Consider the following 15756-nt stretch of genomic DNA (forward strand, 5'->3'; position numbering starts at 1 on the left):
AAGAAACCAATGTAGGATGATGCTCTCAATTAAAACACCTCTTGTGTATATGCAGTTCGTTCAGCCTTTTCTCTTTACATTTCCTATACTCCTTTTTTTTTTTTTTCTTTTTTTTTTTTGGGCGGCACGGCGGTGTAGTGGTTAGCGCTGTCGCCTCGCAGCCCGAAGGTTCTGGGTTCGAGCCCCGTGGCCGGCGAGGGCCTTTCTGTTTGGAGTTTGCATGTTCTCCCCGTGTCCGCGTGGGTTTCCTCCGGGTGCTCCAGTTTCCCCCACAGTCCAAAGACATGCAGGTTAGGTTAACTGGTGACTCTAAATTGAGCGTAGGTGTGAATGTGAGTGTGAATGGTTGTCTGTGTCTATGTGTCAGCCCTGTGATGACCTGGTGACTTGTCCAGGGTGTACCCCGCCTTTCACCCGTAGTCAGCTGGGATAGGCTCCAGCTTGCCTGCAACCCTGTAGAACAGGATAAAGCGGCTACAGATAACGAGATGAGATGAGACTTCTGATACGACCACATGAGGGCGGCACGGTGGTGTAGTGGTTAGCGCTGTCGCCTCGCAGCCCGAAGGTTCTGGGTTCGAGCCCCGTGGCCGGCGAGGGCCTTTCTGTGCGGAGTTTGCATGTTCTCCCCGTGTCCGCGTGGGTTTCCTCCGGGTGCTCCGGTTTCCCCCACAGTCCAAAGACATGCAGGTTAGGTTAACTGGTGACTCTAAATTGACCGTAGGTGTGAATGTGAGTGTGAATGGTTGTCTGTGTCTATGTGTCAGCCCTGTGATGACCTGGCGACTTGTCCAGGGTGTACCCCGCCTTTCGCCCGTAGTCAGCTGGGATAGGCTCCAGCTTGCCTGCGACCCTGCACAGGATAAGCAGTTATGGATAATGGATATTCCTTTCTTTTTTTAATTTCTCTTTTTTTCCATTGTTTTTCTTTCTTCCTTCCTTTCCATTTTATTTCCCTTTTCCTTGCTCATATTATATTCTCCATCTCTATCGTTTCTCATTTTTCCATTATTTTCTTTTTATTTCGTTTCCATTCTTGTTCTTTATTTATTTTTTTTTGTTTCCATTTGTGGTTTCCTCTTTTTTTCATTCCTTTTTGTCTATTTTCTCTTTACATTTCTTCTCACCTTTCTTACTTTTCATTCTGTACTACTTATGGCTATATTCTGAAAGCTGTAGCTCTGACATTTAAAAATCTCTTTACACTTTTGCAGTTGATTTTTCTCTCCCCCCACCCCACCCCTCACCCTCCAAAAAAAAAAAATCACAATGTCTTGCCGTTTATTCCTGCGCTTGTATAGCTGTAATCTTGGGTACTTGAACTGTCACAGGCTCTTACACCACAGAATTATTTACAAACAAACACATAAACCAGATGTTCAGTGTTTAACATGTTTAGGTTACAGTTTCATTACGAATGATGTCTGTGGGGCCAAAATCATCAATTCATTTCTCAGCAGTTCTAATGAGCAGGTTCTGAATCAGGTTCTAGAGCTGAAGCTCCTTTGGCATGGGTTCTCCTCGGAGTCCAGCGAGCAGGTTGTTGGCGGCGAGCGCAGACATGGCGTTCCGCGTACTGTAGGAAGCGCTGGCGATGTGTGGCAGGATTACTAAAAACATTAAAACACACGTTATGATCACACACTGTGCATGAAACATAGACGATGATTCAAAAAGATCAGCTAAAGCACTTGCTTTATATTGTAGTATGTATAAAGCAATATTATAGTTCCACACACACACTGGAGCTCACCGCAGTTTTTGAGTGTTAAGAGGGGGTGGTGAGTGGGTAAGGGTTCTGGCACAGTGACGTCCAGTCCAGCTCCAGCAATTAAGCCTGAAGATAATGCTGTGTACAGGTCCTCCTGATTCACCACACCTCCTCTGTTCAACACACACGCACACACACACCCCTCGTCTTTGAGTAAATTTGTGTCTAAATGCTTTTCATCAACCAAACTGAACTCAAAAGTTTCACTCGTGCATGTGTTGATGAATAACCCAACGAACAGCTGATTTGCGTTTACAGTGGTGCTTGAAAGTTTGTGAACCCTTTAGAATTTTCTATATTTCTGCATAAAGATGACCTAAAACATCATCAGATTTTCACACAAGTCCTAAAAGTAGATAAAGAAAACCCAGTTAAACAAATGAGACAAAAATATTATACCTGGTCATTTATTTATTGAGGAAAATGATCCAATATTACATATGTGAGTGGCAAAAAGTATGTGAACCTCTAGGACTAGCAGTTCATTTGAAGGTGAAATTAGAGTCCGGTGTTTTCAATCAATGGGATGACAGTCAGGTGTGAGTGGGCACCCTGTTTTATTTAAAGAACAGGGATCTATCAAAGTCTGATCTTCACAACACGTTTGTGGAAGTGTATCATGGCACGAACAAGGATTACTGAGGACCTCAGAAAAAGCGTTGTTGATGCTCATCAGGCTGGAAAAGGTTACAAAACCATCTCTAAAGAGTTTGGACTCCACCAATCCACAGTCAGACAGATTGTGTACAAATGGAGGAAATTCAAGACCATTGTTACCCTCCCCAGGAGTGGTCGACCAACAAAGATCACTCCAAGAGCAAGGCGTGTAATAGTCGGCGAGGTCACAAAGGACCCCAGGGAAACTTCTAAGCAACTGAAGGCCTCTCTCACATTGGCTAATGTTAATTTCATGAGTCCACCATCGGGAGAACACTGAACAACAATGGTGTGCATGGCAGGGTTGCAAGGAGAAAGCCACTGCTCTCCAAAACAAACATTGCTGCTCGTCTGCAGTTTGCTAAAGATCACATGGACAAGCCAGAAGGCTATTGGAAAAATGTTTTGTGGACGGATGAGACCAAAATAGAACTTTTTTGGTTTAAATGAGAAGCATTATGTTTGGAGAAAGGAAAACACTGCATTACAGCATAAGAACCTTATCCCATCTGTGAAACATGGTGGTGGTGGTAGTATCATGGTTTGGGCCTGTTTTTGCTGCATCTGGGCCAGGACGGCTTGCCATCATTGATGGAACAATGAATTCTGAATTATACCAGCGAATTCTAAAGGAAAATGTCAGGACATCTGTCCATGAACTGAATCTCAAGAGAAGGTGGGTCATGCAGCAAGACAACGATCCTAAGCACACAAGTCGTTCTACCAAAGAATGGTTAAAGAAGAATAAAGTTAATGTTTTGGAATGGCCAAGTCAAAGTCCTGACCTTGATCCAATGGAAATGTTGTGGAAGGACCTGAAGCGAGCAGTTCATGTGAGGAAACCCACCAACATCCCAGAGTTGAAGCTGTTCTGTATGGAGGAACGGGCTAAAATTCCTCCAAGCCGGTGTGCAGGACTGATCAACAGTTACCGGAAACATTTCGTTACAGTTATTGCTGCACAAGGGGGTCACACCAGGTACTGAAAGCAAAGGTTCATATACTTTTGCCATATATATATATATATATATATATATATATATATATATATATATATATATAAATAATATACATCTTCTGCTTCTTCTTTTGGCTGCTCCCGATTAGGGGTCGCCACAGCAGATCTTTCGTCTCCATTGCTCCCTGTCTTCCGCATCCTTCTCTACCACACCTGCCACTTTCATGTCCTCTCTCACCACATCCATGTATCCCCTCTTTGGCCTTCCTCGTTTTTGTTTGCCTGGCAGCTCCATCCTCAACATTCTCCTTCCCACATGCTCTACATCTCTTCTCAGGATGTGCCCATACCATCTCAGTCTCATCTCTTAGCTTAATTCCCAAGCTCTCCACATGTGCTATCCCTCTGATGTTCTCGTTCCTTATCCTGTCCAACCTTGTTACTCCCATCGCAAACCTTAACGTCCTCAACTCCGCCACCTCCAACTTTGCCTCCTGTCTGTCTCTTCGTTAAGGGTACGGTCTCCAATCCATACATCACAGCTGGTCTCCCTACTGTCTTATACATCTTACCTTTCACTTTTGCTGGGACTTTCCAATCACAAATGACTCCCGAAATCCTTCTCCAACTGCTCCACCCTGCCTGCACTCTCTCTCTCTCACCTCACTATTGCAGCCCCCATTTTCCTGCATAGTTGACCCCAGGTACTTGAATTCACCAACTTTCTTTACGTCTACTCCTTGCATCTTCACTACACTCTCATCCCCATTCTCATTGATGTGCATGTATTCTGTTTTGCTACTGCTCACCTTCATTCCTCTTCGTTCCAGTGTATACCTCCATCTCTCCAAACCCAACTCAACCTCCTTTCTACTTTCACCACATATCACAATATCATCCGCAAACATCATGTTCCATGGTGACTTTTGCCTCACTTCGTCCGTCAAGCTATCCATCACTATGGCAAACAAGAAAGGACTCAAAGCAGATCCTTGATGAAGTTCCGCTTTCACCTTGAACCATTCAGTTGTTCCAACTTCACACACCACTGCTGTTTCACTGTTCTCATACATGTCTTGCACCACTCTAATATACTTCTCATTCACTCCACTCTTTCTCATACAATACCATAACTCATCTCTCAGCACTCTATCGTATGCCTTCTCCAGGTCTACAAACATACAATGTAGCTTTCTCTGTACTTCTCCATTAACATTCTTAAAGCAAAAATTGCATCCGACGTGCTCTTCCTTGGCATAAACCCATACTGCTGTTCACAGATTGAGAAGAGAGGTAGCAATCTCGCCTCCAATACCCTTTCCCATAGCTTCATGGTGTGGCTCATCGATTTTATTTTTCTGTAATTTACTGCAGTTCTGTACATCTCCCTTATTCTTGTATATTGGGCCTAGCACACTCTCCATTCACTCGGCATTTTCTCATTCTCTAGGATCTTATTAAACAATCTCGTTAGGAACTCCACAGCCGTCTCACCCAAACATCTCTAAGCCTCAATCGGGATACCATCTGGTCCGACTGCTTTCCTAGCCTTCATTCTTTTCATGACTGCCCTCACCTCATCCTTACTAACCAACTCTGCTTACTGATTTGCTGTCTCCAATGAATCTGACCTTTTCTCTCTTGGATTCTCCTCATTTAATAAATCCTCAAACTACTCTTTCCATCTTCTTAATACACTCTCTGTCAGCACATTTCCAAGATATATAATATTGGATCGTTTTCCTCAATAAATAAATGACGAAGGATATTTTTGTCTCAATTGTTTAACTGAGTTCTCTTTATCTACTTTTAGGACCTGTGTGAAAATCTGATATTTTAGGTCAATTTTATGCAGAAATATAGAAATTCTAAAGGGTTCACAAACTTTCAAGCACCACTGTAGTAATGCCTACAACCTTCCATTAAAGGTAAAGCTCACAGTCAGGTGAAAACAACATGACTAAACATTAACTGTGCTTTCGAATTCCTGTTCCAATTTGTTTCATTCCTTATTTAGATCATCTGGATTTGTAAGTGCAGAGCTAGTGCATGTTTGATGATGTCAAACATGAGCTTTTCAGCAGATGCTCTTATTCAGAGCGATATGCAACATAGCCGGAGGTGCCTTGCTCAAGGGCACTTGAGCCATTCTTGCTGGTTCAGGAAATTGAACCAGCAACCTTTTAGCCCTAAAGCTGCTTCTCTAACCATTAGGCTATAGCTTCCCCCAACTCTCTGGCCCGGATCTGTATCAGTAGCTGAGTTCTTTCCTGTTGTGTACCTGCTGGTGTTGATGAAAATGGACGTATTCTTCATCTTGGTGAAAAGGTCCTTGTTGCAGATGCCCTGAGTGTCCGGAGTCAGAGCACAACACACCGCCAGGAAATCAGACTCTCTGGCCAACTCGTCCATGGACACTACACGCACACATGTGCACACCAGTATGACATCATGTTCATTCCCAATTTTTGTACTGATCTTTTTCACTACCTGGTATCAGGTGTAGGATCACTAAATATAAATTCTTCCCTCCATCGAGATGAATTTTAATGACGATTTGAGGATTCTTTACCGTACTCGGCCTGGATAGCCTCTGCCAGCTCCGGTCTTGGCGCTACATCGGTGTAGATGAATTTTTTCACCTTAAAGGGCTTCAGACGCTCAGCAATGGCCAGTCCTGTTACACACACACACACACACACAAGCAGTACACTTCATTAATATAGTTTGCTCATACTACTAGCTGTACCTGCATGATTTTTTTTTTTTGTGTTGCTCTGCTGTCATGTGATCGGCTGGTGACTCACCGATCCTTCCAAGTCCAAGAATTCCGACTGTACTGTTGGCCAACTCATAACCACACAACCACAGAGTTCTCCATGTTCCCCAGCCACCACTACACACACATACATACATGCTGACTTGCACTAGAGACTCATTCCAAAAATGTTAAACATCTCCTTGTAGAAAACTTCACCATATCAACCTTCATAAACGACCTCTCAGCTGGACCTATTCAGATAGAAATAATCAACACCTTCTGACCAATCAGAATCAAGACTTCAACACCACTGTATACAGTCAATAAGAGCTTATATACATAACATTTTGGAGTGCATACAGAGCAAGAAATTTACTCCTGAGCTTGAAGATGAAAGCCAGGTTTATAATAAGCTCAGTGTTATTCTTTAGATTTGATGTAGTGTACAAAAGTGTGTCAGGTGGTTAGTACTGTTGCCTCACAGCAAGAAGGTTCTGGGTTCGAGCACAGTGGCCAACAGAGGCCTTTCTGTGTGGAGTTTGCATGTTCTCCCCGTGTCTGTGTGGGTTTCCTCCGGGTGCTCTGGTTTCCCCCACAGTCCAAAGACATGCAGTTAGGTTAACTGGCGACTGGCGACTCTAAATTGCCCATAGGTGTGAATAATGTATGTGTGAGTGCCTAGAAAGGAACTGGCCACCCTACCGCTGCAATTCTGGCCAAGTCAACCAAACATGGTTCGCCTCAAGCCTGGATTGGGTTCGGCAGTGATGATGATTGTGTGTCATTGTGCATGGCTGCTTTTGCTTGTTTAAAGGTCTGATGACACGTTTTTGACATCTTTGGCGATGTTTTATAACATAAGTAATTCCCGATGATCCATATATTAATTCACGAAGGCGCCTATTTTACAAGTTATGATAAAAAACGCGGCTATTTGGGCAAATTTGACGGGGCTGCAGCACCCAGGAGACGAATGAGGAGGAGGGGCTATATGACGTCAGCGAAAGAATCTTCCTCCTCACTTACCAGTTTGTTGTTGATGCGACAGGTGTTCAGTTTGTCATTATTAGTATTATTATTATACATTATATATAGTTATTATGCCTTCGCGTTGTGTTGCTGGCTTTTGCTCCAAAACCCGCAAGGATGGGGTAAGTTTATTCAAGTTTCCCAGAGATCCCGAGCTGCATGCGAAGTGGGTGAGGCAAGTCAGGCGCACTCGTGACAAGTGGGAGCCCTCACCAACATCCGTCCTGTGCTCTGAACACTTCGATTTGGATTGTTTTGACACCCTTCCCAGCTTAAAAGAATCTCTTGGGTGTTCGGTTCAGCACAAACGTGTGTTACTACCATCAGCAGTGCCTACAGTATTCCGGAGGGGGTCTACTAGTAGCTATGCCGGATCCAGCAGTCGCCTGGGACAAGGCGACTCCTCCAAAGACAGTCCTCCTGTCAGAACATGTGTTAAGAAACGACATAAGATAAAGGTACATAGAGCTATAGAGTGCTCCGACATGATGCTAAAAATAGTAACCATGCGGTCTGCGCGGCCATCTTGGAAGTCACTCGCTCCAGAGCGCTCATAGAGTACACATTCATGATAATCATAAATGTAATCATAAAGTCGGCGTGATATCAGTCATGTATTTGCTTGTGAAAGCTTGCGGCTTTCATGTAACTGCCACCTAGCAAAGGGTAAAGAGGGTAGGCTATCATAGATTCTATTCGGAAGAGATCAACACATGATTGCTTAAAAATTAGGTATTTTAACAATTTGCATCTGTTTTGTGATTATCGTGACACTTGTGTGTTATATAGAACTGTATGTCTTATCAGCACATCGAGGATCTTCCACCGGAGGCTTTAGCAAGTACTCGTAGCAACACTACACTTTACCCTTTGCCATGCGTTGTTAGGGAACGGTAGCAAGTACCCCGATGACCGACTTCAAGAATATGTAGAAAAAATTTAGAAATTATACTTTCCAAAAGTCATTTGAGCTTAGTGTATTGCATTTCCATTTATATTGTAGGTTCTTGCTGATGTTTTTGCGGAGTATGACGCAGCTGCTGAATCAGAAGCTGTAGAGTTTGTATGTACTAGTTGTGAACATTCACATTATTACCAATCTCATTTATTTAAAATCGGATAAAATCATGCCATCATGATCACTGCTTAAAGTACCAGTATTTGGTTGTTCTTTTGTTCAGAGGAAGAGCTAGCACTCGAGAGTTCACCAGCGTTTTCATGCGCCATTTCCATTGAGTAGAACAGCCAGTGAACCGCAGCGTGTTCTTCCGCTGACATCACAGCATGGCCGCGAGCCACGGACCCAGTTTTCTTGCGCTGTGCAATTAAAAGTTGGATATTCGCGTAACAACAGCTTATTTTCACGTAATTCTAACCGAAATCTAACATGTTTGCCATGTTGTATAGTTTATTTAAGAAATTGCATAGAGTCATGTTCGTGTCATCAGACCTTTAAGTCTCCATGATGTGTTTCTATTTATATTGTGCCATTTACCTTTGTTTTTATTTTGCACCAATCTGTCTTGTCATTGGTCTGTTCCTAACTGTGTTCACTTGTTCCATGTTTGATCCTTCATTAGTTTACATATTTAAACCCTTAGTATCATTGAAAAGTCTTGCCAACTGTCTTGGTTTTATAGATTCTTGTGTTCAAGTACATAATTGTGTGTTTGTGTGTGATAGAGTACATTTTGACTTCATGCGCAGCCTCAATAAGTCTTCGTGAAGTAGTGAGGAGAAGGGCAACGGTCAGCTCAGCTACTGCATCAGTCAACACTTCTGGAGTATGTCCAACACGGATTCCTCTAAACACACACAAAAGACAAACATGGCAGATATTATAAGATCTATGTTAAACATGAAGCATGTCTAGTTGATCAACTATATGCATACAAATAATACAAACATCATTCGTTCTTAGAAAGACACGCAAACTGACCTTTTCTTTAGCTCGTCCAGTGAAAGATGATCAAACCCAACTGACATCGTGCTAACTACCTTTAGGTTCGGACCTACATACAATAAAACATGTATTTCAACTAGACAGCTTTTCTGCCTCCTAGAGTATCATGATTGCTTGAGCACTTTAGCGTCAGACCTGCAATGTCCAACAATTCAGCGTCAATCTTCTCGGTGAGGAGACAGAGCAGTCCATCACAACCTTTCACCTTCTTCAGAAGCTCCTGCCGTGGAACAGGGTCGTCCGAGTCCCAAAGCTCAATCTGCACTCTGGGAGGAGGAAAGACAGATATGCCAAATCAGAATGGCTCCAAACTCCCTGTCTTTCAAATACCAATGGGTCTCAGAACCCAATAGTTCCAGCCAGATTGAATTCTGGTGCACTACATACTCAAGGGCTCAAGAACTCACTGTGCAGATTTGCGTAGGATGTCCAGTCCCTGCGGTGGCACTTTACGGGAGACGTACACACGTGGTAACGTGGCCATGGCACGCTGTGTTCCTCTGAGCCCGAGCACAACCTGCCGAACTGCTGCTCTGCTACACCACATCCTGAACGCACTGAAACACAAACCCCTGCTGCCAAAGTCCCCTTTATAGTTTACACATACAGAGGACTTTGGAATCTCACCAAAACCCAGGGGGAGTGTGTTGTTTTTGGACAGGACACTCAGTGCTTTGGACCAATATGAACTCAGGATGAACAGCAAAAAGCTCACCATGAGACATACAGTTCAATCTGTGGATTAGAGCAGGGGTTCTCAACCTTTCCTGCATCAAGGCCCACCTATTCATACTTGTAACGAGTCGAGGCCCATTAAAAAAAGATCACCAATTATTTTGGCTCATCTATTCTATTAGAATCTAATGATCTATTGTAAAGTGTATTAATGGGATGCAACATCACTCCCTGTTACAGAAGGGAGTCCAGGAATTAAATAAATGCAATAAAAACAAACTGTTTGTAATTGTAGGTATTGTATTTAAAACTGTATGGATGTCCCAGAAGCCAAACCATGCATGCAGGGTATTCTCAGTCAAAAGGGATTAATGATCCAAAAGTGGAGTCTGGTCCATTAACACAAGAACTTATTGCCATGTTTGTGTTCAGCAAACAAGCAAGTTATTAAAACCAAGAAGTCCACTCAAAAGAAGTGGATACAGAAACCACTCAATGGGATTCGATCCTTACACGCTAACAAAGAAGGATTTTTCCTATTCAAGAAAAATTTACTTGCTAAATTTGACATTAGTAGAATAAAGTTTGATCCTATTGCAGCTGGTACTAAATACAAAGACAATAGTTATGCAGACTATTAATTAATGTGAAGATAATTAACAGATAATCAACAGATTTTAAGTTTTGTTTTAAAGGTTGTATATTTTTAGTTATTTACTGTGTTTATTTTTATTTTAAGTATTTGTAATTATATGTATCTGTACATGTACCAGCTCTGCTGATCAACTTATCGTGTTTAAATAAAGTTATTCATTCATTAATTCATTCATTATGAGCTGGAAAATCATCCATCTGTTGAGTTCCTCGATGTCTCAAACTACCTGGTGCTGCAGACATCGTTCTACACGGACAAACAGATGAAAACATGGAGGAGTACAACTTTTTATATGTTTATAGGGTTAAAGCCCTGGGGATCAAAACACTACAAGATAAATCCTGTATCATTTATGCGAGGAATTTCTGGGCTTTGTACGCATCTTTGAGAAGGTTGCTAGGATGCTAGAAGTTTTAGTATCAGGTAACAACAAACCACAGCTGTTCGATTATCAATCCTCCCTGGTCTTCTCTTCCAGCAGGTGTCACAGATCCATAAAATTTAACCCAAAATGGATTTGTTTATTCTGTCCACTGCTCGTGCACGCTGTGTGTGTGTGTGTGTGTGTGTGTGTGTGTGTGTGTGCACGCAGGGGGATTAAATGCAAAGGAGGAATGTGACATCATCTTAATTTACCCACAAATGTATTTATTCCACTTAAAAGGTGTATGTCAGACCAGCTACCAGATTTGGGATACAACAACATCCTGAACTATTTAGTATTTAGCTTCAAACTTGAAAAAAAATTTGCGGCCCACTCGATGGCGCTTCGGGCCGCGGCTCAGTGGTTGAGAAACGGTGGATTAGAGGACAGAGCACTTGTAGAAGGTGCATTTGGTATAACCTAAAAAATAAAGAAAGAAAAACCCCACAGGATCCCTGGACCTCAACCACTGCTCAAGCCAATTCCTTTTTTCGGTCTTTGGGGGGGTGTTTGTGGGGGTTTTTTTAATTACTCTCTTAATTTTTAATTTAAAGCTAGGGTAGGTAATTTTGGAGAAAACAGCAAGAGTAGGATAGAATTTGAAAGTATCTAACTGAAAACTCCCACCCCCTTCCTCCAAAGCACATGTATGTGCACTGCTTGATTACTGCTCGAGGACAAGTCTATGAGAGAGGGCATTGGGGAGAGGAGCGATTTTAAGAAATCCATTCATCCATTATCCGTAACTGCTTATCCTGTGCAGGGTCGCGGGCAAGCTGGAGCCTATCCCAGCTGACTATGGGCAAGAGGTGGGATACACCTTGGACAAGTCGCCAGATCATCGCAGGGCTGACACAGAGACAAACAACCATTCACACTCTCACACCTACGGTCAATTTAGAGCCACCAGTTAACCAAGCCTGCATGTCTTTGGACTGTCGGGGAAACTGGAGCACCCGGAGGAAACCCACACAGACACGGGGAGAACATGCAAACTCCACACAGAAAGACCCCCGTTGGCCACTGGGCTCAAACCCAGAACTTTCTTGCTGTGAGGTGACAGTGCTAACGATTACACCACTGTGCCGCCCTGATTTTAAGAAATCACCTCATATTATCACGGGGTCAGCCATGGTCTGAAGGTTAGAGAAGCAGCCTTGGACCCAAAAAGTCGCTGGTTCAATTCCCAGGACTGGCAGGAAAAATGTGAGGGGAGTTGAGTGAATGAACAGCACTTGCCCCTCCCTCTGTATCACGGCTGAAGTGTCCTTGAGCAAGGCACCTAACCCCCAACTGCTCCCTGGGCACTGTAGCATAGCTGCCCACTGCTCTGTGTGTGTGTGTGTGTGTGTGTTCACTGCTTCAGATGGGTTAAATACGGAGGAGGAATTTCCCTGTGCTTATGTACATGTGACAAATAAAGGCTTCTTCTTCAGCATAATGAATGTAAACAATGACTAGCTTGCTAGCTTTATCAGTATCAGGGTTCTCCAGAAAATCTGAAGTAAAAAAAAGTAGTAGTTGGCTCTGGAATTTGCAGCGGCAAAGGCGCACTAATGCTGGGGGGGGGGGGGGAGTCTGAGAGCATGCCTTCCCCAGAAAGTTTTGAAATTTACATGGCTTCTGGTGCATTCTCAGCTAATAAATTACTAACCATTTCCCTAAAAAAAATACAAAAATTCTGAAAGTCTTCTGAGACTGGCATCTGCATCAACAATCTGAAAACCAAATAAATTGCATGTCACATGTCTTTTTTTTATTATTATGATTGAAAATTGGTCACAACACTTTTCCTGTGAAAATCCAGCACTGTTTTACATTCCATTCCATTCCATTCCATTCCAGGCATTTAGCAGATGCTCTTATCCAGAGCAGCCTGGGGAGAAGTTGGGGGTTAGGTCAAGTGAAGTGAAGTCAAGTCTATTTGTTTTGAGCTTTTAACAATAGACATTGTCGCAAAGCAGCTTTACAGAATTTGAATGAATTAAAACATGAGCTAATTTTATCCCTAATCTATCCCCAATGAGCAAGCCTGTGGCGACGGTGGCAAGAAAAAAAACCCTCAGACGACATGAGGAAGAAACCTCAAGAGGAACCAGACTCAAAACGGAACCCATCCTTATTTGGGCAACAACAGACAACATGATTATAAGATTAACAGTTTTAACATGAAGTCAGTTTCGTTGATGTTATAACTCTTCATTGATGGAAACTTCAGTGCAAAACTGTTTATGACAACTGCAGTCCTAAAGTTAGCAAGTCAACTGTAGTCCTCAGCCACAAAAGCATTACTGTAAGTGTCCAGAGCGTCCTCCAAGTGTGACTTTCAACTGTCCATATGGGTCCGTCCTCCACAGGAACGATGTGATGAGACTCCAACCAGACACAGGGCACCAGGATGGATCAGGCAGGTCCGAGGAGCAGAAGAGGTCACCGTCTCAATCTCAGGATTGACATGTAGGTGCCTTGTTCAAGGGCACTTCAGCCATTCCTGCTGGTATAGGGAATCAAACTGGTGATCTTTTGGTCCCAAAGCTACTTCTCTAACTATGGTTTCCCCAAATTTCATTTTTGTGTGAACTGTTGCTTTAAAGGTCATAGGCAAGGGTCGGAGGTGAAAAGTAGAATATCAACTTTATTGTCTAGAAGAATGACCCCAAAAGTGAATTCAATCATCCTGGTGTCTGATTTGCACCCTAAAATTGAATAAAACAGTTAAAATATACTGTTTTGCCCAATTTCCGAAGGTTTGTTTACATCTCACTTATGCACACTTTCACCACCAGGGGGCAGTCATTGTGACGTCATTTAAGCCAAACAGACAGCAGCTCTGTGTTTACCTGCAAACCGAGCACACGTGTACAGACTTTGGTCGTGAGAGGTTGTGTACACGGGCGCAGATAGAGGGAGGGACGGGGGGGATTCGTCCCACCCAGATTTAAATTCACCTCGTTCGGTCCCCCCCACTTATAGGGAGGAAAAAACGTCTATGCTGTCTTTCTTTGCATAAGGCAAACCTCACGGAAAAATCAAAAGACTAATTACCATTCGGTTTATTAAGGTGCACAGCAGTACAGACGTAGCTGCAACTGCGCAGACTGCACAGGTTGCGAGCTCGAGCTTGGTTGCTATGGTTACCCACAACGAGTTTGACAGGCATATCAGGGACAGCGCCTCCTAGTTCAGGACCCCAACACGGCATGATGAAGGGTGCCAAAAGGCAGAAAACGATTGCATCGTTTTAAAAAAAAAAAAAACGACTGTACCGGTAAGTAAACTGTGCCTTACTTTATCATATCACCTTGCAATTTTTTGATAGTCTGTTTAAAGTAATGTCGTAGTGAAAGTAAAATCGTACGGAGTAGAGATGCCTTTCTGGTAGCCTCCTTTCGGTGGCAGCCTGTAGATAAGGCTCAGAAGGCAGTTTTAATGTTTAATCTGGCGTTCCCTGCCATAATTTCAGCGAGCATATTGTTTCATAAGGAAATTTGCGAAGAGTTGTTGACTGACTGCCGTTCACGCAACACACAGGCATAGTTAGAAAGTCAGGATGCACTGGTTTACACTTTACACAGCCTCTCGCAATATTTAACAGTTGGAACTTAGCGGTTTTAAAACTAGTTTTGCAGTTTTGCAATTTCTGTGCGTGATGATAATGTGTAAACTTTGGATTTCCAAAGGCTATGTTAAAATGTTATCATTGTCCTGGCCTGCAGGTAGTTCCTGGTGATGGCAGTGAGGGAGGTGAAATAACATGTATACACACTACCGTTCAAAAGTTTGGGGTCACCCAGACAATTTTGTGTTTTCCATGAAAAGTCACACTTTTATTCACCACCATAAGTTGTAAAATGAATAGAAAATATAGTCAAGACATTTTTCTGGCCATTTTGAGCATTTAATCGACCCCACAAATGTGATGCTCCAGAAACTCAATCTGCTCAAAGGAAGGTCAGTTTTATAGCTTCTCTAAAGAGCTCAACTGTTTTCAGCTGTGCTAACATGATTGTACAAGGGTTTTCTAATCATCCATTAGCCTTCTGAGGCAATGAGCAAACACATTGTACCATTAGAACACTGGAGTGAGAGTTGCTGGAAATGGGCCTCTATACACCTATGGAGATATTGCACCAAAAACCAGATATTTGCAGCTAGAATAGTCATTTACCACATTAGCAATGGATAGAGTGGATTTCTGATTAGTTTAAAGTGATCTTCATTGAAAAGAACAGTGCTTTTCTTTCAAAAATAAGGACATTTCAAAGTGACCCCAAACTTTTGAACGGTAGTGTGTATATATATATATATATATATATATATATATATATATATATATATATATATATATATATATACACACACACACACACACGCACACATACATGCATACACAAAATGGAATCATTTGCTGACAGCTCAGTCCCCCCCAGTTCAAAAATCCTATCTGCACCCCTGGTTGTGTAAAATGTCTGAAAGCGAGAGCGATTTTGAAGTACGAACTCTCCAAATTGAATATCGAGAGGTGAAACCATTTATGTATGAACCTATGGCCGTTGCGAAGCAATCGGTGAACGTGTCTCACTGGTTTGACCGTGCGGCCTTGGAATCGGACAGCGACTTGGCCGACTCTGATCGTGATGACCCCGGACATCAACAAGACTCGCGCCCAAACGATTTATCCTGGTAGTTCTGATAAATTCCTACTTTCGTCGTAATACTAAATGAGAGCCCTTTTGAAGAATAATTAAACTGCCCTCACTAGTGGATATAGGGAACGATTACTGGACAGTGCGCTGGTAGGCCACATTAGCCTGCCATCCGCGGCATTATACTATTTATAGCCGACTCTGAGCGAGGAAATAT

The 15756-nt window shown here is 42.8% G+C and overlaps 1 protein-coding gene across 1 annotated transcript; it reads right to left on the minus strand.

Annotated features, from left to right (window-relative positions):
* Window positions 1-1289: 1289 nt before the first annotated feature.
* grhprb (glyoxylate reductase/hydroxypyruvate reductase b) lies at window positions 1290-9686 on the minus strand. Its single transcript, XM_060916611.1, has 9 exons — window positions 9547-9686; window positions 9275-9405; window positions 9116-9188; window positions 8865-8981; window positions 6194-6282; window positions 5959-6063; window positions 5668-5803; window positions 1754-1884; window positions 1290-1610 (listed from the first exon to the last, which is right to left on the minus strand). Exons 1-9 carry the CDS (start codon window positions 9684-9686, stop codon window positions 1489-1491), a joined length of 1044 nt encoding a protein of 347 aa, XP_060772594.1. The 3' UTR covers window positions 1290-1488.
* Window positions 9687-15756: the final 6070 nt, after the last annotated feature.

The sequence above is a fragment of the Neoarius graeffei genome, chromosome 3 (genome assembly GCF_027579695.1).
Source record: "Neoarius graeffei isolate fNeoGra1 chromosome 3, fNeoGra1.pri, whole genome shotgun sequence".
Lineage (NCBI taxonomy): Eukaryota > Metazoa > Chordata > Actinopteri > Siluriformes > Ariidae > Neoarius > Neoarius graeffei.